Here is a 27,983-nt window from a genome sequence, read left to right as displayed (position 1 = left end):
AAGTGCATCCAAGCAGGGCATCTTCAAAGGATACTAGATGTCTTGTCCTAGGCACCATAAATTCTTATAGGGGGACTAGTATCTTCAGAGTTTTGATTTGAGAAATGTGGTTGTTGTCATAGTAGAATCATGACATGAAGATGTTCTGTGTGGTGACAGTGTGTCCTCCAGAATCCCATCAAACATGGCAGGAACGGTTTATACAGAGCCTGAGAAGTAGAAGAATAGGTCACCCATTCCCACTAATTATTTTACTTTTTGTCTTCTATCTATGGTCTCATCCTTGTTTGTTTTTATACTGTTTTTTTATTTTTTTTGTATGTCTTTTACCGTTATTTTTGTAAAGCATTGTGAGTATTTTTGTCAGATTAAATATAAATGAATCAGTTATGCCTTTTGTGCTCTTATATTGAACTCAAAGCTTTTGAGGATAACCAGAGCTATCACGTTACCGTTTAACTTTTTTGACCAAATTGGAGTTTGGGGGCCGAGGGGTGAACGGGTTTGGGGTTATGGTGTAGTTGCGTTTTTACTATTAATCATTTCACACTGGCGTTCCTCCCTTAAAGTCGAGGTGAGAGTCAACAAGGTGGCCGTTAGTGTTGCTGTGTGTTTAAAGGTTCCATGACACTCCTCCTTGGCTTTACTGGAGTCAAGCTATCAGACAGTTTCAAATCAGTGGTCATGCCATCAGACGCTTTTTCTTTAGATTAGCAAAAGGTGCCTTAGACCTGGAAATGTGATAATAATCATATAATGTTACAATTTTTAGTGGATTTTGCAGAGTTCTCACACAAATATATCTCCCTGCAAAATTAGATACGTTTATTAAACAAATTAAAGGTAAATATCCGCTCATATCTAGCAAATTACCTTTTATAACATTTCTGCATATATTACAAAATTCCACCGTTGGACCAACACATTTACACTGCACATATCTCACACACACACCCCTATATAATATCTTACAATATGGTGCATTTTTACTGTGGAAATTTAAAGATATAGCACCCCAAATAGCAGTGCAGTACTTGATAAATGTCATATTTCAACATTCTACATGGGGTTACAAAAAAAATCCCCCATTGGACCAATACGGTTACACTGCACATATCTCAAACACAACCCCCTCTATTATTTCTGAGAATATGGTGCATTTTTACTGTGGAAATTTAAAGCTATAGTGCCCCAAGTATCAGCCCAATACATAGCAAATGGGATTTTTCTAAAATCTACAGAGGGTTAAAAAAAATTCCTCCATTGGACCAATTCAGTTACAGTGCAAGTATCTCAAACACACCATTCTCTATTATTTCTGAGAATATGGTGCATTTTTACTGTGGAAATTTAAAGCTATAGCACCCCAAATATCATCCCAGTAGACAGCAACTGGCATTTTTCAGCATTCTACAGAGGGTTAAAAAAAAATTCCCCCGCTGGACCAATACAGTTACACTGCAGATATCTCAAACACATGCCCCTCTATTATTTCTGAGAATATGGTGCATTTTTACTGTGGAAATTTAAAGCTATAGCTCCCCAAATATTAGCCCAATTCATAGTAAATGGGATTTTTAAAAAATCTACAGAGGGTTAAAAAAAATCCTACATTGGACCAATTCAGTTACAGTGCAAGTATCTCAAACACACCATCCTCTATTATTTCTGAGGATATGGTGCATTTTTACTGTGGAAATTTAAAGCTATAGCGCCCCAAATATTAGCCCTATACATAGCAAATGGAATTTTTAAAAAATCTACAGGGGTTAAAAAAAATTCCCCCATTGGACCAATACAGTTACACTGCAGATTTCTCAAAGACTTGTCCCTCTATTATTTCTGAGAATATGGTGCATTTTTACTGTGGAAATATAAAGCTATAGCACCCCAAATATCAGCCCAGTAGACAGCAACTGCCATTTTTCAACATTCTACAGAGGGTTAAAAAAAATTCCCCCATTGGACCAATATATTTACACTGCACATATCTCAAGCACACCCCCTTCTATTATTTCTGAGAATATGGTGCATTTTTACTGTGGAAATTTAAAGCTATAGCGCCCCAAATATCATCCCAGCAGCCAGCAACTGGCATTTTTCAACATTCTACAGAGGGTTAAAAAAAATTCCCCCATTGGACCAATACAGTTACACTGCAGACATCTCAAACAAGTGCCCCTCTATTATTTCTGAGAATATGGTGCATTTTTCCTGTGGAAATTTAAAGCTATAGCGCCCCAAATATTAGCCCAATACATAGCAAATGGGATTTTTTAAAAATCTACAGGGGTTAAAAAAAAATTCCCCCATTGGACCAATACAGTTACACTGCAGATTTCTCAAAGGCATGTCCCTCTATTATTTCTGAGAATATGGTGCATTTTTACTGTGGAAATTTAAAGCTATAGCACCCCAAATATCAGCCCAGTAGACAGCAACTGGCATTTTTCAACACTCTACAGAGGGTTAAAAAAAATTCCCCCATTGGACCAATATATTTACACTTCACATATCTCAAGCACACCCCCTTCTATTATTTCTGAGAATATGGTGCATTTTTACTGTGAAAATTTAAAGCTATAGCGCCCCAAATATCTGCCCAGTAGACAGCAACCGTCATTTTTCAACATTCTACAGGGGTTTGAAAAAAATTCCCCATTGGACCAATACAGTTTCACTGCAGATATCTCAAACAAGTGCCCCTCTATTATTTCTGAGAATATGGTGCATTTTTACTGTGGAAATTTAAAGCTATAGCGCCCCAAATATTAGCCCAATACATAGCAAATGGGATTTTTCAAAAATCTACAGGGGTTAAAAAAAATTCCCCCATTGGACCAATATATTTACACTGCACATATCTCAAGCACACCCCCTTCTATTATTTCTGAGAATATGGTGCATTTTTACTGTGGAAATTTAAAGCTATAGCACCCCAAATATCATCCCAGTAGACAGCAACTGGCATTTTTCAGGATTCTACAGAGGGTTAAAAAAAATTCCCCATTGGACCAATACAGTTACACTGCAGATATCTCAAACACATGCCCCTATATTATTTCTGAGAATATGGTGCATTTTTACTGTGGAAATTGAAAGCTATAGCGCCCCAAATATTAGCCCAATTCATAGCAAATTAGATTTTTCAAAAATCTACAGAGGGTTAAAAAAAATTCCTCCATTGGACCAATTCAGTTACAGTGCAAGTATCTCAAACACACCATCCTCTATTATTTCTGAGGATATGGTGCATTTTTACTGTGGAAATTTAAAGCTATAGCGCCCCAAATATTAGCCCAATACATAGCAAATGGGATTTTTCAAAAATCTACAGGGGTTAAAAAAAATTCCCCCATTGGACCAATATATTTACACTGCACATATCTCAAGCACACCCCCTTCTATTATTTCTGAGAATATGGTGCATTTTTACTGTGGAAATTTAAAGCTATAGCGCCCCAAATATCAGCCCAGTAGACAGTAACTGACATTTTTCAACAATCTACAGGGGGTTAAAAAAAATTCCCCATTGGACCAATACAGTTACACTGCAGATATCGCAAACACATGCCCCTCTATTATTTCTGAGAATATGGTGCATTTTTACTGTGGAAATTTAAAGCTATAGCGCCCCAAATATCAGCCCAGTAGACAGCAATTGCCATTTTACAACATTCTACAGGGGGTTAAAAAAAAAATTCCCCATTGGACCAATACAGTTACACTGCAGATATCTCAAACACATGCCCCTCTATTATTTCTGAGAATATGGTGCATTTTTACTGTGGAAATTTAAAGCTATAGCGCCCCAAATATTAGCCCAATTCATAGCAAATGGGATTTTTCAAAAATATACAGAGAGTTAAAAAAAATTCCTCCATTGGACCAATTCAGTTACAGTGCAAGTATCTCAAACACACCATTCTCTATTATTTCTGTGAATATGGTGCATTTTTACTGTGGAAATTTAAAGCTATAGCGCCCCAAATATCAGCCCAGTAGACAGCAACTGCCATTTTTCAACATTCTACAGGGGGTTAAAAAAAAAATCCCCATTGGACCAATACAGTTACACTGCAGATATCTCAAACACATGCCCCTCTATTATTTCTGAGAATATGGTGCATTTTTACTGTGGAAATTTAAAGCTATAGCGCCCCAAATATCATCCCAGTAGACAGCAACTGGCATTTTTCAGGATTCTACAGAGGGTTAAAAAAAATTCCCCATTGGACCAATACAGTTACACTGCAGATATCTCAAACACATGCCCCTATATTATTTCTGAGAATATGGTGCATTTTTACTGTGGAAATTAAAAGCTATAGCGCCCCAAATATTAGCCCAATTCATAGCAAATGGGATTTTTCAAAAATCTACAGGGGTTAAAAAAAATTCCCCCATTGGACCAATATATTTACACTGCACATATCTCAAGCACACCCCCTTCTATTATTTCTGAGAATATGGTGCATTTTTACTGTGGAAATTTAAAGCTATAGCACCCCAAATATCAGCCCAGTAGACAGCAACTGGCATTTTTCAACACTCTACAGAGGGTTAAAAAAAATTCCCCCATTGGACCAATATATTTACACTGCACATATCTCAAGCACACCCCCTTCTATTATTTCTGAGAATATGGTGCATTTTTACTGTGGAAATTTAAAGCTATAGCACCCCAAATATCGGCCCAGTAGACAGTAACTGCCATTTTTCAACATTCTACAGGGGGTTAAAAAAAAATTCCCCATTGGACCAATACAGTTACACTGCAGATATCTCAAACAAGTGCCCCTCTATTATTTCCAAAAATATGGTGCATTTTTACTGTGGAAATATAAAGCTATAGCGCCCCAAATATTAGCCCAATACATAGCAAATGGGATTTTTCTAAAATCTACAGAGGGTTAAAAAAAATTCCTCAATTGGACCAATTCAGTTACAGTGCAAGTATCTCAAACACACCATTCTCTATTATTTCTGAGAATATGGTGCATTTTTACTGTGGAAATTTAAAGCTATAGAGCCCCAAATATCATCCCAGTAGACAGCAACTGGCATTTTTCAGCATTCTACAGAGGGTTAAAAAAAATTCTCCCATTGGACCAATACAGTTACACTGCAGATATCTCAAACACATGCCCCTCTATTATTTCTGAGAATATGGTGCATTTTTACTGTGGAAATTTAAAGCTATAGTGCCCCAAATATCAGCCCAGTAGACAGTAACTGCCATTTTTCAACATACTACAGAGGGTTAAAAAAAAATTCCTCCATTGGACCAATTCAAATACAGTGCAAGTATCTCAAACACACCATCCTCTATTATTTCTGAGAATATGGTGCATTTTTACTGTGGAAATTTAAAGCTATAGCGCCCCAAATATCATCCCAGTAGACAGCCACTGGCATTTTTCAGCATTCTACGGAGGGTTAAAAAAAATTCCCCCATTGGACCAATACAGTTACACTGCAGATATCTCAAACACATGCCCTTCTATTATTTCTGAGAGTATGGTGCATTTTTACTGTGGAAATTTAAAGCTATAGCGCCCCAAATATCAGTCCAGTAGACAGTAACTGCCATTTTTCAACATTCTACAGGGGTTTAAAAAAAAATTCCCCATTGGACCAATATAGTTACACTGCAGATATCTCAAACACATGCCCCTCTACTATTTCTGAGAATATGGTGCATTTTTACTGTGGAAATTTAAAGCTATAGCTCCCCAAATATCAGCCCAGTCGACAGCAACTGCCATTTTTCAACATTCTACAGGGGTTAAAAAAAATTTCCCCATTGGACCAATACAGTTACACTGCAGATATCTCAAACACATGCCCCTTTATTATTTCTGAGAATATGGTGCATTTTTACTGTGGGAATTTAAAGCTATAGGGCCCCAAATATCAGCCCAGTAGACAGCAACTGACATTTTTCAACATTCTACAGGGGTAGAAAAAAATTCTCCCATTGGACCAAAACAGTTACACTGCAGATATCTCAAACACATGCCCTTCTATTATTTCCGAGAATATGGTGCATTTTTACTGTGGAAATTTAAAGCTACAGTGCCCCAAATATCAGCCCAATACATAGCAAATGGGATTTTTCAACATTCTACAGAGGGTTAAAAAAAATTCCTCCATTGGACCAATTCAGTTACAGTGCAAGTATCTCACACACACCATTCTCTATTATTTCTGAGAATATGGTGCATTTTTACTGTGGAAATTTAAAGCTATAGCGCCCCAAATATCATCCCAGTAGACAGCCACTGGCATTTTTCAGCATTCTACAGAGGGTTAAAAAAATCCCCCCATTGGAGCAATACAGTTACACTGCAGATATCTCAAACACATGCCCCTCTATTATTTCTGATAATATGGTGCATTTTTACTGTGGAAATTTAAAGCTACAGTGCCCCAAATATCAGCCCAATACATAGCAAATGGGATTTTTCAACATTCTACAGAGGGTTAAAAAAAATTCCTCCATTGGACCAATTCAGTTACAGTGCAAGTATCTCAAACACACCATCCTCTATGATTTCTGAGAATATGGTGCATTTTTACTGTGAAAATTTAAAGCTATGGCGCCCCAAATATCATCCCAGTGGACAGCTAATGGGATTTTTCAACATTCTAAAGAGGGTTAAAAAAAATTCCCCCATTGTACCAATACAGTTACACTGCAGATATCTCAAACACATGCCCTTCTATTTTTTCTGAGAATATGGTGCATTTTTACTGTGGAAATATAAAGCTATAGTGTAATTTAGTTATAAATATAAAGGTCCTGGTATATGTCACTGTCAAACAACCCCCCAATATGTGTTCAGCAACATCTCCTGAGTATGGTGATACCCCACATGTATAGGTTTGTCAGATTGTTTGGCTGGTAAAAGGCTACTTTTGGGACATGCGTAATTCAGGTAGTCATTTGGTCATTCTGCCTCTATATCCTCTTTGGATCATCTTTGAAGCAGACTACTTCAATTTACCCCATCAAACCATATATTTTTGAAAACTAGACACCACAAAGTATTTCAAATGCTGGTATTTTAACCCTTTTATGCATGAGATTCTACCACCTGTCTTTCCCAAAATTTAATTTTGTATTTTTTTCCACACAAATTGTACTTCAGGAATGAATTCATAGCTCCTGGTATGCGTCACTATCGAACAACCCCCCAATGTGTGTTCAGCAACATCTCCCGAGTGCAGTGATACCCCACATGCATGGGTTTGTCGGGTTGTTTGAGATTTAAAATCCCACATTTGGGAAGTGCGCTTTTTTTCTCTATTTTGGTCAGTCTGTACCTACGCCCTATCTTTGAGACAGGCCACTCCAATTTACCCCATCAAGCCATTTTTTATTAAATTAGACACCCCTTGGTTATTTGAAGTGCTTTTATTTTAACTCTTTGTATGTTGAGATTTTAGGACTTGCTCAAAATAATAAACTTTTTTTTTTTTTTTTTAATATTTTTTTTTACACATTTTGCTGGTACTGGATGGTTCCTCTGGTGACATCACTGCATAATTATTTTTAAATGTTAGCACATTTTTTTTTTAAGCTTTTATTTTCCTTTTTTTAAAAAATATTTTACTAATCACATTGTGATTAGAAAGCTGGGCTCCATTGACTTGCATGGTTGAGTGCAGTACCTGTATTCAACCTGCAAGTGGAGCCAGAGTTCTCTAGAGGGTCTGGAGACCATCTAGCGAACTTTTTCGTCTGTATTTTTTTTTTCAGGACGGTCGCCATCTTGCCGATGGTGAAGATCACTGGCAGCGGCGGTCCATCCCAGGGTAAGTGTTTGGTGAACCTGAATGCCTCCTGATCGAGGCATTCTGGCGACACCATTGAAGTTTAGGAGGTGGACCGTCAAAGGTCATTAAGTGACCGTCTTTCCGTGACGGTCCTGAACCGGCAAAGGTCGTTAATGGGTTAAATAATATAAATATTTTTATATTCTTTTATGCAAAACTAGTGACATTTATTTAAACACAAGTGAATATTGAAATATATGGCACATATCTGTAAAAATATGGCATTTTTTTTATCACTGCACTCGGGAGATGTTGCTGAACACACATTGGGGGGTTGTTCGATAGTGACGCATACCAGGAGCTATGAATTCATTCCTGAAGTACAATTTGTGTGGAAAAAAAATACAAAATTAAATTTTGGGAAAGACAGGTGGTAGAATCTCATGCATAAAAGGGTTAAAATACCAGCATTTGAAATACTTTGTGGTGTCTAGTTTTCAAAAATATATGGTTTGATGGGGTAAATTGAAGTAGTCTGCTTCAAAGATGATCCAAAGAGGATATAGAGGCAGAATGACCAAATGACTACCTGAATTACGCATGTCCCAAAAGTAGCCTTTTACCAGCCAAACAATCTGACAAACCTATACATGTGGGGTATCACCATACTCAGGAGATGTTGCTGAACACATATTGGGGGGTTGTTTGACAGTGACATATACCAGGACCTTTATATTTATAACTAAATTACACTATAGCTTTATATTTCCACAGTAAAAATGCACCATATTCTCAGAAAAAATAGAAGGGCATGTGTTTGAGATATCTGCAGTGTAACTGTATTGGTACAATGGGGGAATTTTTTTTAACCCTCTGTAGAATGTTGAAAAATCCCATTAGCTGTCCACTGGGATGATATTTGGGGCGCCATAGCTTTAAATTTTCACAGTAAAAATGCACCATATTCTCAGAAATCATAGAGGATGGTGTGTTTGAGATACTTGCACTGTAACTGAATTGGTCCAATGGAGGAATTTTTTTAACCCTCTGTAGAATGTTGAAAAATCCCATTTGCTATGTATTGGGCTGATATTTGGGGCACTGTAGCTTTAAATTTCCACAGTAAAAATGCACCATATTATCAGAAATAATAGAGGGGCATGTGTTTGAGATATCTGCAGTGTAACTGTATTGCTCCAATGGGGGGATTTTTTTAACCCTCTGTAGAATGCTGAAAAATGCCAGTGGCTGTCTACTGGGATGATATTTGGGGCGCTATAGCTTTAAATTTCCACAGTAAAAATGCACCATATTCTCAGAAATAATAGAGAATGGTGTGTTTGAGATACTTGCACTGTAACTGAATTGGTCCAATGGAGGAATTTTTTTTAACCCTCTGTAGAATGTTGAAAAATCCCATTTGCTATGTATTGGGCTGATATTTGGGGCACTGTAGCTTTAAATTTCCACAGTAAAAATGCACCATATTCTCGGAAATAATAGAAGGGCATGTGTTTGAGATATCTGCAGTGTAACTGTTTTGGTCCAATGGGAGAATTTTTTTCTACCCCTGTAGAATGTTGAAAAATGTCAGTTGCTGTCTACTGGGCTGATATTTGGGGCCCTATAGCTTTAAATTTCCACAGTAAAAATGCACCATATTCTCAGAAATAATAGAGGGGCATGTGTTTGAGATATCTGCAGTGTAACTGTATTGGTCCAATGGGGATTTTTTTTTTGACCCCCTGTAGAATGTTGAAAAATGGCAGTTGCTGTCGACTGGGCTGATATTTGGGGCGCTATAGCTTTAAATTTCCACAGTAAAAATGCACCATATTCTCAGAAATAGTAGAGGGGCATGTGTTTGAGATATCTGCAGTGTAACTGTATTGGTCCAATGGGGAATTTTTTTTTAAACCCCTGTAGAATGTTGAAAAATGGCAGTTACTGTCTACTGGACTGATATTTGGGGCGCTATAGCTTTAAATTTCCACAGTAAAAATGCACCATATTCTCAGAAATAATAGAGGAGCATGTGTTTGAGATATCTGCAGTGTAACTGTATTGGTCCAATGGGGAATTTTTTTTAACCCCCTGTAGAATGTTGAAAAATGTCAGTTACTGTCTACTGGGTGATATTTGGGGAGCTATAGCTTTAAATTTCCACAGTAAAAATGCACCATATTCTCAGAAATAATAGAAGGGGTTGTGCTTGAGGTATGTGCAGTGTAAATATATTGGTCCAATGGGGGAATTTTTTTTAACCCCTGTAGAATGTTGAAAAATGACGGTTGCTATGTATTGGGCTAATATTTGGGGCGCTATAGCTTTAAATTTCCACAGTAAAAATGCACCATATTCTCAGAAATAATAGAGGGGCACTTGTTTGAGATATCTGCAGTGTAACTGTATTGGTCCAATGGGGGAATTTTTTTCAAACCCCTGTAGAATGTTGAAAAATGCCAGTTGCTGTCTACTGGGATGATATTTGGGGCGCTATAGCTTTAAATTTTCACAGTAAAAATGCACCATATTCTCAGAAATAATAGAAGGGGGTGTGTTTGAGATATGTGCAGTGTAAATATATTGGTCCAATGGGGGAATTTTTTTTAACCCTCTGTAGAATGTTGAAAAATGGCAGTTGCTGTCTACTGGGCTGATATTTGGGGTGCTATAGCTTTAAATTTCCACAGTAAAAATGCACCATATTCTCAGAAATAATAGAGGGACATGTCTTTGAGAAATCTGCAGTCTAACTGTATTGGTCCAATGGGGGAATTTTTTTTAACCCCTGTAGATTTTTAAAAAATTCCATTTGCTATGTATTGGGCTAATATTTGGGGCGCTATAGCTTTAAATTTCCACAGTAAAAATGCACCATATCCTCAGAAATAATAGAGGATGGTGTGTTTGAGATACTTGCACTGTAACTGAATTGGTCCAATGGAGGATTTTTTTTAACCCTCTGTAGATTTTTTAAAAATCCCATTTGCTATGAATTGGGCTAATATTTGGGGCGCTATAGCTTTAAATGTCCACAGTAAAAATGCACCATATTCTCAGAAATAATAGAGGGGCATGTGTTTGAGATATCTGCAGTGTAACTGTATTGGTCCAATGGGGAATTTTTTTTAACCCTCTGTAGAATGCTGAAAAATGCCAGTTGCTGTCTACTGGGATGATATTTGGGGTGCTATAGCTTTAAATTTCCACAGTAAAAAATGCACCATATTCTCAGAAATAATAGAGAATGGTGTGTTTGAGATACTTGCACTGTTACTGAATTGGTCCAATGGAGGAATTTTTTTTAACCCTCTGTAGATTTTAGAAAAATCCCATTTGCTATGTATTGGGCTAATATTTGGGGCGCTATAGCTTTAAATTTCCACAGTAAAAATGCACCATATTCTCAGAAATAATAGAGGGGCATGTGTTTGAGATATCTGCAGTGTAACTGTATTGGTCCAATGGGGGAATTTTTTTCAACCCCATGTAGAATGTTGAAAAATTACGGTTGCGGTCTACCGGGCTGATATTTGGGGCGCTATAGCTTGAAATTTCCACAGTAAAAATGCACCATATTCTCAGAAATAATAGAGGGGGTTGTGTTTGAGATATGTGCAGTGTAACTGTATTTGTCCAATGGGGGATTTTTTTTTAACCCCATGTAGAATGTTGAAATATGACATTTATCAAGTACTGCACTGCTATTTGGGGTGCTATATCTTTAAATTTCCACAGTAAAAATGCATCATATTGTAAGATATTATATAGGGGTGTATATGTGAGATATGTGCAGTGTAAATGTGTTGGTCCAATGGTGGAATTTTGTAATATATGCAGAAATGTTATAAAAGGTAAGATATGATATGAGCGGATATTTACCTTTAATTTGTTTAATAAACGTATCTAATTTTGCAGGGAGATATATTTGTGTGAGAATTCTGCAAAATCCACTAAAAATTGTAACATTATATGATTATTATCACATTTCCAGGTCTAAGGCACCTTTTGCTAATCTAAAGAAAAAGCGTCTGATGGCATGACCACTGATTTGAAACTGTCTGATAGCTTGACTCCAGTCTTGGCTTTCTATGTTGAAAGTATCCACACAATGCGTATTGCCTCACCCAGAGGCTTGTTAAAAGTGTTTATGTCAATCATTCCCCACAAAGGGTTTATATGGTAGCAGTTCAAAGTGTCTCCCTCCCAATATCAAAAATAACTTACAAATTTCAGTTGAACGGTAAAATACATTTCTCAGATTTCAAATAATCAAATTTCACCTCTTTTTGTGTATAACTGTAAATTCAGAGTTCTGCCATGGTCTTTTCTTCATTTTTACAAAATCCTTTTTATTTATAAAAAGTATAATGTAGTGTTTGATCTAAAATAATTTTTTTTTTACCGTGTTTAAATTTGTAAACTATTTTTGATTTTGGGAGAGACGTACCCCTTATGCAATACATTAATAGGCAATTGATGCAATTTGAGCTGCTACAATATGTATTATGCGGATGCTTTCTGTGTAGAAGCCAAGGAGGAGCCTATAGGTTGTTACTTGTTGGTGGAGCGGCTACAGGAAGACACCTGATGAAACTGCAGCACTGGACTTTCTAAAGAGCTTAGTGTGAGACGTTTCACTGTTTCTCCTGCCTTTTTACGTAAGCTGAATATTTTATAATGCATACAAATTTCTAGATTGCCCTTATTTTGTCATCATGCTTGAACTTCTCCTCCTTAGTGTTCGATCCGATCCTCATTTAACCCCTGGGTTGCCAGCAATATCGGTGGATGCTTTATCTCAGAAAAGGTTCACCATTTGTCTAAAACATTTTCCATTTGGTTAATATGGCTCTTGCATTGATCCTGTGGGACCCCGGATCATTGTAGATAGATGTGCATCAACCAATTTCTGGGGTTGTTCAGACATGTCTTATGAAAGTGGCATGATGTGCCTGGGACCTTTGTGTCAACTAGTTCAGTCTGTTGACAGTGGCCTAATGTCTTTATTGAGCAGGGCTCTCTGGAATCAGATCTAATTGTTTAATAAGGAGTTCAAGCAATTAGATTGCCTTTGTTTATTTACCAAGAACATCAAACAAATAAAGCAGACCCCAAACTTCAGATACCTATAAGTATTACTACAAACAACAAAATCATGTGACCAAAATATGCAACAATGCATAAAATAAAACGGGGTCAAATACTTTAACACAACTGTAATAAAAATGTTTATTAAGTCAAGCAATGCCTGGTGTATAACTATATGTGCTTAATAGATTTAAGTCATCAAAATGATGAATGCAGATCTAACCAGTAGAGTGAGAGCTACATAGGAGATGTATAGATGTCAAAGTGGGCTCGGATGGTCAGGTGCATGTCTCCTAGGTAGCGGCAGTCTTAGCAGTGTACTACATAAATTATCACTTACCTCCCTTGGTACAAGGCACAGTTTGAGAGAGAGAGAAGCTGCTGATTAGTCTGTATTTGACACGCTTGAAAAGAGAGTTGAGGATTTATTAATTTTAATATTTATTTTTTTGTCTTTAAATAATAAAAAAAAAAAAGTCCGATTGGCTTTTGTGGATTGTGCAATCTACATTTGTGTATAACTACGTCTATTGATTAAATTTACTAAGGTTGTGGGAGCTTTTAATATTTTTAGCTTTGGGGAATGTAATAGAGAACACATTTATTTATATATATATATATATATATATATATGTATATATGTGTGTGTGTGTGTTTTCACCACTATATTTGTTTTACATGATGCACAACTTGCCCTAAAATAGGTGTTTGTAAATAGCTTAACTTGTCCTAAAAACAACAATCCAATACATTTAGGTTTACCTAGGTAAAGCAAAATCCAAAAATTGTCCAACCTCCATAAAGGAATATGGGCCTCTACCCTGGCACTCAAAGGGTTAGCCTTAATGTCACAATACACAAACTATTAGCTTCGCTTTGTGTAATGAGCAAAACACTTGGCAACAGTTGCAAAGCATTACACCCATACAAAAATAAATGAAAAACAAAGAATTTTAAGTCTCTAATTGCACTTGTAGTCTCCCTTTGTTTTCTTGTGATCTCGAGAAATCTCCATTTTAGGCATTGTGTATGTTACGGCATTCTTGACACGATAAAGCCTGAAATCCATTTTTTGTGATTTTTCCTTCACCATCATCTTCTACCTCAACTGATGGAGCAGAGTTGGGAACTATGAATGTGAATTTCAACACTAAGGTGACAGCTACCTCCTCAAGTTGGATCAAGTTGAAACTGACTGCTCAGTTCCTTGAAGCAAATTGGCTGGAATTAGGCAGAGTTTTGAAAGTATTTAACCCATCCCCCCCTTAAATACTGAGACAGCTGAGCTAAGGAATGTGTAACAGGGCTGTCATTTTTCCAATCGCTCTCCTTGCTGCAGGGTGCAGACTTTAAGAGATTCCTCTCCACTTCCTGTAACACATTCAGTGGCCAACTGCACAGCATTTTAATTAGGGACCTATATACTGCTCTGAGACATCTGGTTTCACTTAATCCATAATAGGCCCATTCTTAGAGGCCTTTCAGGTATCTTTCTGTATAAGATTTAACTCGGTGGTGTGTGCCAGAAACTTTGGATTGTTAGCAGAGCCTTTTTGCTAGCATAAAGTCACTCTATCATTGTTGCACAATTAAGTATTGTTGATTTCTTTGCAGCTCTTATCACATGTGTTTCAGCCATGGAAACCCATGCCTTAGCAGGGCTCCAGATCCTAAGAATATTTGATTTGTTCCACGTTTGAGTTATTTGAAGAATAAGTATTTAAAAATCCTGCAGCTACCAGCAGGGCCGGCCCGACAATGGAGCCGAGTGGGGCAACCGCACTTTGCCGCCCCAAGCCCTTTTTTTTTTTTTTTTTTTTTTTAAAGCCGAGAAGAGAGAGAGAGGGCGCCGAGTGGTTTTATCTTACCAAGTTGTCAGTACCCATTCGGCGCCCCTCACTCTCTCCTCTGCGAGCCCTCTAGCTCGGTCTCGGTGCCGGCTTGTAATGTTGAGCATTAATGTTCAGCATTACAAATCGGCACTGAGACCAAGCAGGGAGACTCACCGCAGGACTGCTGAAAGGTAAGTAAGGGGGGGGGCGGCAGGGAGAGGAAGGGTAGATAATGGGGGGCAGCATTTTAAACTTCGCCCCAGGCGGCATTTTGTCTTGGGCCGGCCCTGGCTACCAGGCAACTACCCGTCCGTTGCCTTCAGCACTACGGAATATGATGGCGCTCATAAATCAATAATTGTCTTCTCCCTCCCTCGACCAATTCAGCTTCCCCTCTTTTATGTGTTTATTCTTCATCTTAATGTGTTTTTGTCCATTGTCAGTTTTAATGTTGGTTTTCCCTTTTGTAACTAGTCTTACCTACATAGAAACCAAACAAGTGTTTTGATTGGAACACTGTTAGCAGTAGAACATAACCCCCCCCATTTTCAGAAATCTTTCTCAGCTTGTGTTTGAGAGCCACACATTTTGAGTCTACTCTCTCGGTCCCCGGCAGGGATTAAGCCCCAATAGTTCATGTCCATGTCCATGACCATGGTTTGTCCTTCATCCTGTAGGACCGTTTTTTTGTTTTTTTTTGTGATGTATCCCCACTTCTCTTGGTTGCAAATGGGTTAAACCTTAGGAATAAAGAATAACACTACAAACCTGCTAAGGTTACTTTTCTTTTTATGGTAGAATATGCAATTAATATTTGGTCTAAGTAACAGCACATTTAACAATTTGAGTGCCAACCAGATATGATACAATACTTTATTACACCAATGTATATACCAATCTTCTGAAAAGGCTTTCCACAAGATTTTGGTGTGTTTCTGTGCAAAAGTCCGCAACTACACCCACTCCTAGAGGTCATACATATGGGGATGGCTGTAAACCCACTTTAGCTGATCAGGTGTAGATTTTTATGGTAGATGTAATCTTGGAATCTCCTTTTAAAAAGTTGGCCCCTAACAGTCATTCTGGCCCTGTTTGCCTACCGTTAATCCGTTCTGTGCTGTACGTGATAAGTTTTAGCACATTACAATAATTTGTCTCTGACAGGTGATCATTAGACCATTGTAAAGAGGCGCATGGTATGTTGTAGCTTCGTAAATAAATGATCATCTTTGATTTTTGTTTGCAATTTGCACAATTTGGTACAAAGTGCTATTGAATAGTAGCTTTTGTGTTTGAAGGCCCATTGTCCAGTTCCCTAGGTAGGTTTAAATGGCTTTGAGGACAAGGGTATTAATAATTTAGTAGGAGAACTTTATGGAAGTCTCTGCAGGGAATTGAATGATATCACTTGATACACAGATGATTGCATGACATCACATTCACACATAGATGTGTGTGTTGCATAGATTATGTGAGCTTCTCAAATATTTACAAACCTTCATCAGTTTCCTGTTGGTCTATCTAAGAATTTAAGAACCTTTTTTTTTTTTCCTTCACAAAGTAAAATGCCAGTGTTCCTAGTGGCATTTCATTCTAAAACCTTCTCAATGCTGTTTGTGCTTAAGGATATAAATGACATTATTGACATTTGTAAACCTTTGTTGTATATCAGGAATTAGGAGTAGGCTGTGTCAAGGACTTCTGAACTGGGATGGTAGAAAATGGGAGCATGTTCAGCCCAGAAGGCCACAACATCTTGTGTATGAATTGTCTTGCTTTAGTGTTGTAAATGGCAAGCGTCTGTCACGTTAGAGATTTTTTTTTTTTACCATGGAAAGTGTGACCCCCCCCAGTTATTTTTCTTATCATTCCTGCTGAAAATCAGATGGCATGGTCAATACTTAGATGTCTGATGCGAAAACCAAATTGTGAAGTTTGCCAATGCAAATGATTTACCAACAAAATTATAAATACTGTAATATGAAAGTCATATCAAGATGTATACTATTTTGGATTTTGCAACAGAAAACCACCACATCCAAAGTGACGGTATCAAATGTGCAACAGAAGTATCAGGGTTTAGTCATTTCGTTTATACGGAAACACTTGCTCTTTCACAAATAAGGCCTATTTGTGCTGTATTATGTGTTAAAGAGCCCTGTTTAAAATAAGTGGCATCTTTGGTAGAACCCAAAGTTGTTTTTCATCTCCTGTTGGAGTTTTCAGAATACAGGGTCTATGCACGCCGATGATGTTGTCAACACATGTCACTAAGACCAAGTGCTGCCGCAAAGGCAATTACCCATTTAGGCTTGCAAACGGTAGGAAAGTTCTAAGATCCCCCTCTCCGTAGTTTTAAATTGGGTTCTCTTTAATTACTTGACAATGCAAAATGGCTGAGGGGTATATCTGACCTTAATACCTTATGTTCTAGGTAACATATCAGTATATGCAAACAATATATACTATCAGTGATATTGCCTTTTAGATGCTCCAGACAATTATATGGTTATTTGGATCACATGCAATGTAAACATATGTTGATGTGTACGTTGGATAGAGTGGTTTTAGGTTATGCTAACTATAATGACATTAAAGATATGCTGGCCAGCATAGGTCCCCTGATCCCCTGCTTACGAAAATGTGCAGCCCTGATTGACTTTAGGTAAACTTTATCTGCATTGCTATCTTACATATTGGCACAGAAACGCTACAGGACATATATTCCATACAAAAAGAGTCCTGTTACGTGTGTTGATTACTTTTAGTTTGTGTGCTACTCGACGTAGAATCGCAATCAAGTCAGACTACCCAGTCTGGAATGTATTTGCAAGTGGGCTAATCGCAAATTGAATGTAATAGTATGACTAATAATGAAATCCTTTGGAAAGTTACCTGCATTAAGTGGCTGAATGCTGCGTTGGCTGAGTAACTGATCCGGCACTTGTTTTCCTTCTTACCTTCAGGGAGATCAGCCACAATTGGTTGACTGTTTCCAACAGTAGCTTGGTGCCAGAACTGTATTCACTGCAAGAAGTGTAAGTCCTACTTCTGTTTCATTTTCTCCAGGCATTTACTATGCGGATGTATTTGGTGTTTTCTACAATAATCTCGCAAAACTCGTTACAAATTAAAATGGGAAAGGGTCAGCCCAAAAAAGCCTTATCTTAGCACCGCTCGCTAGCAAGAAGTTTGAGGCACAGTGAAGGTGAAAAAAGTACTCAAAATTACCACTTTGGGATAATAGGAGCTAGTTTGGCAATACATTTAGGGTTGCATTCAACCCTATATCAGCCCCACCTATACTCCCTAAAAAGCGATAGCCGTAGCTGCTGTAGAGCATTTTGAACAGTGCAACCGATTATCACAAACTGCAGCTAGGCATCCGTTCCTAAACTAATTAAACCGCCTCATTCAATAATATGTATGAAAACAAGTACCAGACACGCGTTTTGCTAGCAAGACGCCAGGTTCTTCAGGGGAAATGAGATTTGCAGATGCAGGAAGTTTAAAAACCAAAAGAAAACAAAAAAAGTCCCGGTGAGCCACCTTAATAAGCATAGCAGCAATGTAAGTTTTTCATCTTTCCTATTGGTTTGTGTACACCGCTCGCATTACAGCGTTGATAAGGCAACAATGTATTCCATACAAGATACGTTGTTGTTGGCGTTATGGCACATACTGTAAAATAGAATATTCACTTCACTGAGCCTTCTCAATGCCGTAATGAGAGCAGGGTGACGTCTTGCTAGAGTAACACGCTTTATGCTCGTTTTTCATACATATCATAGAATAAGGGTGTTTACTAGTTAAGGAACTGATGCCTCATTGCTGTTTGCAATAATCTGGTCACCGTTTGAAATGCTCTACAGTGGCAGACCACCTCCCTCTTCCTTTTACTAATGCAAGGCTCAACACAGGACACATGTTGCTATGGCGACTAGAAACCACTTTGTGGTGCCCAGCGTATTGCTGTGCTTCCATCATGAATCTGCTGTAGCTGATGCCATGATGCATCTAGTGGGGTCACATGATGCACGCTTCATGACCCCACCGGGTGTCTCGCGTCACTGACTTCACCGCTTCCTAATAATGTTCTTATTTTCCCTGCCATCCCAGGTGACACAAGGATAGACTCCTCCTCCGTACCTGATAGGGCAGGACTCCAAACTTTAAAAGGGCCCTCCCCTCCTACTAACACCAGTGTTTTTTCCTGCCCTACCAGGTAGGGGACTCGTCTACCTTTTTATTATTTTCTAGGCTCTAGGTTGAGCCGTTTCCCCGGGCTAAGCCCCCATTCCTGGGGGATACCTTGCACCTCAGCCTGATGGCTGGTGCTGCGTCGCCCAGCGCTTGTTCCGGCGATGATCTCGGCCGCGGCGGCACCGTCGTCCCGGCGGTGTTCGCGGCCGCGGCGGCGCCGTCGTCCCGGCGGTGTTCGCGGCCGCGGCGGCGCCGTCGTCTCGGAGGTGCTCGCGGCCGCGGTGGCTCCGTCGTCCCGGTGGTTATCGCGGCCCCCGGCGGCGCCGTCGTCACGGTGATCGCGGCGGTGCTGGCACCCCGGCGGTGTTCGGCTGTACCGGCGTCCCGGCGTGATCCTGGCCGCCGTCCTGGCGGTTAGCGGCAGCTCCACCGGCCGTGTGTACGGAGATGCCAGCAGGTTGCCAGCACCTCCTATAGCCGGGGACGCCTGCCGGTCTGTGTTTCAGCCACTAGATGCCGCTGTTGCGGCTTACTGGCTTCGGCCAATATGGTGTCTGCTGTCTTCCGATTGGGCTTCTGCACTTCTGGTTGTGCATTCCAAGCCTCGTTTTGGTCAGAATTTGAAAATTTGGCGCCAAACTCTCTGCTGTTGCAGATTCCAGCCTAATTTCAGCTCCTTTTTCACTGTATATATGGAAGGTAAGCTATTTGAATGCTGTGTGTGTTCCTGCTGCTTCTTTTGGTCAGGTGCTGTTGCATCTTTCATCATGTCGGCCCCTGATAATTCTGAGCCGCCCTCTGTTGAGGACAAGCCCAAGAAAGCTGTTATGAAGTCTAAACATGCCCAATGCTCCGGGTGTCACAAGGCTTTGCAGGATTCAAGGAAGAAACTCTGCTCCGCTTGCCTGAGATCTGTAGCGGATTCTGAGCCGTCTGGGGGTAGGGAATTTTTGGTCTGGCTTAAAGAGGAGATGCAGTCTACCTTCTCTGCCTTCCGTCAGACGGTTCCTGTTCCTGTTCCTGCCTATCATCACCTTCCCGCGGTACAAGACCCTGCTCTCCTGGGGCGTCAGCCTTTGTTCTCAGACTCTGAGTTTGATTATCCTGAGGTAGAGGAAGGTTCCTCAGAGGAAGGAGAGATCCGGGAGGAAAGTTCTTTTTTGTTCCCGGTGGAGGAAATTGAGACTTTGATTTCTGCTGTGAGGTCAGCTATGCATTTGGAGGAGGCCTCCACCCAGAAAAATGACTCTTTCTTTGGTGCCAGCTTCTCCAAGCAGTCTGCCTCGTTCCCTGTTCATCCTGCACTTTCTGACGTTATCAAGCAGGAATGGAACCACCCGGAAAGGAGGGTTAACATGTCCAGACGGGTTAAACGCATGTTTCCCTTTGATGAGAACTTTGCTGATTTTTGCGCTACCCCGCTGGTGGATACTGCTGTTATGAAGGTCTCCAGAAAGACTACTCTGCCCCTTGAGGATGGCTCTCATTTTTCTGACCACATGGAAAAGAAAGCCGAAGCTGCAGTTAAGAAATCTTTCGAGGCTTCGGCTGCGGCCTTTAAACCTGGAATTGCTTCTGCCTCAGTTTCCAGAGCTGTCAAGATTTGGCTCTCCCAGATCGAAGAGGATATTGCTGCCAAAACCTCCAGGGAGACTATCCTCAAGAATGTTGCTGCCGTGAGATTGGCCGTGGATTTTCTCTGTGATGCTTCAATCGAAAACATCAGAATGACAGCCAGAGCTTCGGCGCTTTCGGTGGCAGCTAGAAGAGCCTTGTGGCTTAAGGCCTGGGCGGCGGATAATGCCTCTAAGAACAGGCTTCTTAATATCCCTTTTAAGGGCAAGACTTTATTTGGGGAAGAGCTGGAGTCCCTTTTGGAGAAGACCACAGGGGACAAGCATTGGATGCCTCAGCGAAAGCCTCCTTCGAAAAGACGGCAGTCCTTTCGGCCTTTTTTCCCGGGACAATCTAGAGGCCATAGTTCTAGATTCAACCCCTCGTCTAGAGAGCAAAACTTTCGAGGCAGATTCCCTCGGGGAAGGGGGAGATTTGACAGGATCGCCTTCCCCAAAGCGTTTCAAGACCCCAAGAACGCTGCATGACGCCTTCTCCATTCCGGTGGGAGGAAGACTTCGTTTTTTCACCGACAGTTGGTTCTCACTCACCCGAGACCCCTGGGTGAGAGCCGTTGTATCGCACGGCTATCAACTTCAATTCCGGACCAGACCTTCGGACCATTTTTTGATCTCCCACCTTCCTCCAGACCAGGTGAAGCGGTCGGTCCTGTTATCCACCATTCATCAGTTGACAGACATCAGAGTCCTGGTTCCTGTTCCTTGGCCAGAACAAGGCCAGGGGGTTTATTCTCCGGTTTTTCTGGTCCCCAAGAAACCGGGTGGCCTTCGCTTAATCATAGACTTGCGTTTTTTGAACCGTCACCTCCAGTTCATCAGGTTCAAGATGGAAACAGTGAGATCCACCCTCGACACCTTATGCCTCAACGACTTCATGGCTTCATTAGACCTAAAGGATGCATATTTCCACGTTCCCATCCATCCGTCTCATCAACGTTTCCTGAGAGTGGCGATTCCTCGGGGTTCAACTGTCCAGCATTTCCAGTTTCAAGCCCTGCCATTCGGTTTGTCAGCAGCACCAAGAGTTTTCACAAAACTCTTGGCAGTCGTGGCGGCCCATCTCCGTGTTCAGGGTATCTCAGTCATTCCTTATCTGGACGATTGGCTTATCCATGCCCGGTCGGCGCAGATTCTTCGGGTTCATCTTTCCACGGTGGTCAACACATTACAAAGTCTCGGCTGGATTCTGAACTGGGACAAATCCTGCACCATTCCCTCTCAACATCTAGTGTTCCTGGGTCTTCGCCTGGATTCCTGCTCCGGGAAGGCTTTCCTTCCGACTGCCAGAATAGAGGGGATTCGATTCCTAGTACGCAGAATTCGCTCTGCGCACCGCAGCCCCTTACGGTTATGTATGTCCCTGCTGGGCAAGATGGTCTCCGCAAATTATGCAGTGCCCTGGGCTCTGGCCCACATGAGAATACTTCAGAGATTTGTCCTCAACCATCTAGAAGACACCCCCTTGGCTCTGGACAGGCGTGTCTGTCTTCCTCCGCAGGTCAGAGCTTCCCTCTCCTGGTGGCTCCAACGGAACGTCCTTGCAGCCGGGAAAAGATGGTCTCTTGTCTCCAAGGTACTTCTCACCACCGACGCCAGCATCAAGGGATGGGGAGCTACGTATCAAGACCTGTTTGTGCAGGGTCTCTGGTCTCCAGCTACAACACTTCTTCCCTCGAACTGTCTGGAGTTACTTGCAGTAGAAAAAGCTCTGCATCACTGGGAGCATCTGCTCGCCGGCAAGGACATTTTGCTTCGTTCCGACAATCAAGCAGTGGTAGCCTATGTCAACAGACAAGGGGGCACAAGAAGTCCTCAACTTCTCCGTATATCGCTCAGGATTTCCTTTTGGGCAGAGGCCCATCACATGACTCTGTCCGCCGTTCACCTCAGAGGAACTTTGAATTCTCAAGCAGATTTCCTGAGCAGAACTCCTGTGCTAAGCGGCGAGTGGGCTCTGCATCCGAGAGCCTTCAATCTAATCGTCCAAAGGTGGGGCTTGCCCGAGATCGACCTAATGGCTTCCAGAGACAATGCTCAGGTTCCGGTCTTCTTTTCCCTCAGGCCTCAGGATCATCCCTTGGCAATAGATGCCTTCTCACAGGAATGGGATTTCCGTCTCGCATACGTTTTCCCTCCGTTTGCCCTAATCTCCAGGGTCCTGCAGAAGATCAAGAAGGACCACGCCTCTGTGATCCTGATAGCACCAGACTGGCCGAAGCGAGTCTGGTATTCCGACTTGATCGCTCTAGGTCTCTCTCCCCCTCTGAAGCTCCCAGCTTGGAAAGACCTTCTACATCAGGGTCCATTCCTACACCCAAACCCTGCCGTGTTCCACCTGACGGCCTGGAGATTGAACGCGGACTGCTGAGAGCGCAAGGTTTTTCTTGTCATGTGGCTGAGACTCTTCTGCAGAGTAGAAAGAAGGTTACCTCTCTGCGATACATTAAGATCTGGAAGAGATTTCACAGTTGGTGTGGTTCCAAGGGGATTTCGCCAACTTCCTGTTCCTCTGCCTCTATTCTGGATTTCCTCCAGGAAGGATTCGACTGTGGCCTTCAGCCTTCTACGATCCGGGTACAGATTTCTGCCATCAGTGCTCTCCTCGGGTTCGAGCTTATATCTCTGCCTGTGATCAGACGTTTTGCCAAGGCCATCGTCAGGATACGTCCTCGTTCAGTCACCAGGATGGTTCCGTGGGACCTGAATCTCGTCCTTCGAAGACTCACATTACCTCCTTTTGAGCCTCTTCAGTCGGTTTCCCTGTATCTATTATCGCTGAAGACGGCCTTCTTAGTAGCCATTACTTCCGCTCGTCGGATTTGTGAACTCCAGGCTTTGTCTACGAAGGAACCGTTTCTCCGTTTTTTCCCGGATAAGGTGGTTCTCTCTCTGCCACCTGAATTTGCACCCAAGGTTCAGTCGGCTTTCCACAAGAACCAGGAGATTGTGTTGCCTACCTTTTTTCCTGATCCTGGCTCGGCTGAAGAAGAAGTTCTTCACACTCTGGATCTGAAGAGATGCCTCACCATCTATTTGGAACGGACTCTACCCCTGCGTAAGTCCTCTCGTTTATTCGTGGCCTCTTCAGGGCCCAACAGGGGCATCAGTATCTCCAAGTCTTCCATCGCCAAGTGGATTGTTGCAACCATCAACTTGGCATATTCTGCAGCCGGCCAACCTGCTCCTGTGGGGATCCGTGCCCACTCTACTAGGGCGGTCTCCACTTCCTGGGCTGAAAGATGTTGCCTTTCGCCTGACCAGATCTGCAAGGCGGCTACTTGGCGGACTCTCCACGCTTTTGTGCAGCATTACCGTCTCGACCATATGGCTCAGGAGGACTCTCTTTTCGGTCGGAAGGTCCTTGAGGCTGTTTTGTCTCCTTAGTTTGCCCACCCTTCTTCTTTGGTAAATCTATCCTTGTGTCACCTGGGATGGCAGGGAAACAGGAAGTTCTACTTACCGAGAGCTTCTTTTCCCTGTCAATCCCTGGTGACACATTTTTGTTCCCTCCCTTCTTTTCAATAAACTTTGTTGCATCAGATTTCTTTGCCTGTGTGGTCTTTGATATTCACTGGTGTTAGTAGGAGGGGAGGGCCCTTTTAAAGTTTGGAGTCCTGCCCTATCAGGTACGGAGGAGGAGTCTATCCTTGTGTCACCAGGGATTGACAGGGAAAAGAAGCTCTCGGTAAGTAGAACTTCCTGTTTCCTAGTGTCTGTGGTTTGTCATGCCCTGCCATACACTAACATACATTTATGCACTCCAACGCCATACAGTAACAGACACGCGCTAACATCGTTTGCTCACAAACACCTTACAGTAACATGTTAATATTCTGTCCTTATGTACACGTATGCTACCAACATACGCTAATACACACACACTCTATGCTAATGCCATACTGTATTATAAACACGATACATGCTAGCACCACACTCTTATACACATGCACACACACTGGCTACCACTATAAAATTATACACACTAACACTGGGTACATGCACACTGAATCTGGCACTGCAATACAGTAGACATACTGACTCTGGCACTATACATTTGCACTCACACACATGCACACAGTCTCTAGCACACACACACAGTCTCTAGCTCACATACGTACTTATGCTACAATCTACACGCACACAGACTTCAGCACTATACATTTATACACACAAACACTCACACAGACTGACGCTATAGTGGTATATGTAGTGTTTTTTATGTATGTATGTAAAGTGTTGCATGTGTATAAGAGTGGATTGCTTGTATGGTGGTGATTGTTACAGTATGGCGTTAGCATGAGTGTGTATTAGTGTATGGTGGTAGCATGTGTGTTACTGTAATGCGTTAACGTTAGTGTTTGGCAAAGCTTAACAAACCCAGAGCTCCAGGTTGGATAATATATGAAAATAAAAAATATGATTAGGGCAGAAAAGAAAAAAGTGGCTCCTAGATCCAAACCAAATTTATCAAACCCTGTACTAATGCTTCTCACTATACAACCCAGCACCCTGCTTGCTTTTTACAATGCTTAACTTTAAGTAGAAATAACAATGCCCTAGACCTTCTCTTCTGCTTTGGGAGTTTTACATCCCAAAGTGCATTATTTCCACATGGAATTGTTTATGGTCATTCTATAGTTGTATTGGAAATCGCTACTTATTATGTGTAACTTTGCTTTGTTTTCTTTACATATTCCAGGAAGATGAATTATAATGAGTTAAGTGCGATTCCCCATCTTGGAGAGCCAACTTCAAACATAACACTTTTGTCACTGTAAGTATGTGGGGTTTTTTTTACTTAAATTTGGGGCTCTAAGACATATTTGTAATGAAAAATGGAATCTGTGTTGGAGATCTACTCTCCCTACTAAGTTGGTTGTCCTTTGTTTTACAGCATGTTAATAAAGCACATGTCTTCATTATTATTAAAAGAGAGAGGCCAGGAATAAACTAATATCTAATCAGTGTTAATATCTAACATTTGTGGGATCTAGAAATGTATACTAGTCCTCCTTAATGATGAAAGTAACTTTTCCCATTGCAGCTATTATGACTAGTTGAACAAAACTTTTTTCTCTGCTGCTTAAGTTGGTCATTTATCAGAGGCTTGTAGACTTGTGGATATTTCTAAATACATGCTTGCCTTGGCTGATGAAACAGATGTGCAAATTATTAATTATCCTAATTTAAAAATGTTTTTTTTTTATATATATATTTTAGTGTACACAATAAAATCTCAGACTTGAATGCAGATCTGCTACAGCAGTACCAGTCACTGGAAACTCTAGACTTGAGCTCCAATCTCCTCACTGAAATAAAGTGCTCGTTTTTTCCACGGATACCACTCAAACACCTGTAAGTAAAACCGTTCTTCCCGTGGTGCATGTTTTGTTACTGAAAACCAATGCAATGAAGGCAGTGACACTACTTAGAATCCTTTCCAAATATGAGAAAGAAGATAGGTACCAGTAGACCTTGTGGCCCTGGGTGCAGGTAAAGCCAAGTGACACCTTTGCCCTTGGCTTAACTCAATTAACATAGGCACTGGCACACACGTTTTAGATACGCTTCACTCACTATCACATACTACACATAGATACACACCCTGTAACACACACTTTTTCTAACACATACAAATACACACACATATTGCCTTACCCAATCTGGCACTTCATCAGAAAAAACAATAATTAAAACCTTTAGGAAAAACAATCTGTTTCTAATCTGTTTGGTTTGTTCTTCGGTTGCAAAGTAGATTGATAGGATCATTTATTCCTTTTTTGAAAGAAACAGCGAGACTGCCCGACTTAACAGTCTGTTTGCCCTGGCCATAGTGTGTATTGTGGTCTCCAAACAAGAGTCTGTCCAGATCTCCAAGGGAGACCTGCAGCATCTACGTCAATATGTAGGAGTAAAATTAGGTGTAGTTATTTTACTGGCTAGGCTAATCTCCAGCAATAATGAGCAAGTTTTTGTTTGAATTTTTTTCAAGAATGCATTTTCAAATCAAGTATCTATTTGGTTAAACATTCTGAATGGCCTTAAAGCATATTTATCTTTTCATCGGTATTGTAAATATAGTCAATAGTAGTAGTAGTAGTAAATAAATTAATTTAGTGACTGTAAAGGAGAATTTAATTGGCCCTCTGGAGATTTCCCAGTATTTATACTAAGTTGTGAAAGTGTCTTTGTCTGTTTTTTCAAAGTGCTTTGGTGTAATCCAGTTGTTTTGCCTGGTCTTTATTCCAGAAACCTGAGCAACAATAGAATAGCTATATTGGAGCCTGGTTCCTTTGACAATTTGTCAAGCTCCCTCATCATCTTGAAGTTAAACAGAAACAAAATTACTGTAATTCAACCAAAGACCTTCAAACTTCCTTATCTGCAGTACCTGTAAGTAATATATATCATGGTTTTGAAAATTCCTTTTTTTTTTTTTTAAATTTATAAAATCTGTTTTTGGTGCAGAATTTTAGAAAGTGGTTTTCCACACCACCCAATGGAATGTTCTCATCCCTGGACCATTTTCAAACTTTCCAAAAGGAACACCATTTTGTATATGTAATGGTTTTCATCATAGTGGTTTGAGATCAATAATAAGTACATGCATGTTATGTCTAGGTAAACATTCAGCTTTGTTTAGGTATATTGTGTGTTATATGTTACCCCTTCAAAATATTTTGTAGTAGACTGACAAGCAGAAATATTGACTTGTACTTACTTGTGGTGCATCAGCTTTTTGCAATAGCTGTAGAGAGTCTTCTGCATCTTATGTAGCTTTATCACCCTTATTAAGATTGTCCAGTCCAAATGTCACATGGTAACCTTGATAAATACCCAGAGTTGCTTTGCTAGCATCAGTCAAAAGCTGTTGAGTTCAACTCTCTCTCAGGTTCTTCAAATGCATTCTTTGTTGAATGGAGCATATGAGAAGATCTTTCTTGTAGGAACATTGAACATGTAGCGAGCTAAAATCCAAAAAACTCTGAATTAAGTTGTCTAGGAACCTATAAGTTGTATAAGACCCAAATTCTTCATAAACAATACTGTTTGTAAGTTGCTTGTCATCAACCTGTTTAAGAAAAAAAGTCTCTGTTACTTTAAGGGAGGTTAGGCGTAATCGTATAAAAATTGTGGAGAGCCTCACATTCCAAGGACTGGATTCCCTAAAATCTTTGAAAATGCAGCGTAACGGAATAACCAAACTAATGGACGGAGCGTTTTTTGGCCTGGACAACATGGAACAACTGTGAGTTACCAACATACTCTTTCTATTACTCTTTATGAAAACCATTCAGATCAGTGGTCATAACTGATACACCACTGGTGTTGATGATCTGTAACCATGGCACTAGCTCAGGAGTGTGATCCCAGGCACTCTTTGATTCTTAATGGAGATGCTTATGCTCAAATTGGTATATCCAAGAATTGTGGCCCG

The 27,983-nt window shown here is 40.6% G+C and overlaps 1 protein-coding gene across 2 annotated transcripts in view; it reads left to right on the top strand.

The window, feature by feature from the left end:
* LRIG2 (leucine rich repeats and immunoglobulin like domains 2) overlaps window positions 1–27,983 on the top strand; it is a 52,576-nt gene that overhangs the window by 4,863 nt on the left and 19,730 nt on the right. Inside the window, exons 2-6 of one of the 2 annotated variants that reach the window (XM_053457628.1) lie at window positions 17,675–17,746; window positions 25,245–25,319; window positions 25,766–25,900; window positions 26,795–26,938; window positions 27,651–27,794. In XM_053457628.1, coding sequence (XP_053313603.1) covers window positions 17,675–17,746; window positions 25,245–25,319; window positions 25,766–25,900; window positions 26,795–26,938; window positions 27,651–27,794 — 570 coding nt within the window. The remainder of the gene's footprint in view (window positions 1–17,674; window positions 17,747–25,244; window positions 25,320–25,765; window positions 25,901–26,794; window positions 26,939–27,650; window positions 27,795–27,983) is intronic. The other variant, XM_053457629.1, reaches the window with a different exon arrangement.

This window comes from Spea bombifrons, chromosome 2, assembly GCF_027358695.1.
Source record: "Spea bombifrons isolate aSpeBom1 chromosome 2, aSpeBom1.2.pri, whole genome shotgun sequence".
Lineage (NCBI taxonomy): Eukaryota > Metazoa > Chordata > Amphibia > Anura > Pelobatidae > Spea > Spea bombifrons.
The sequence above is the reverse complement of the archived record's forward strand: the minus strand, read 5'-3'. Positions and strand labels throughout refer to the sequence as shown.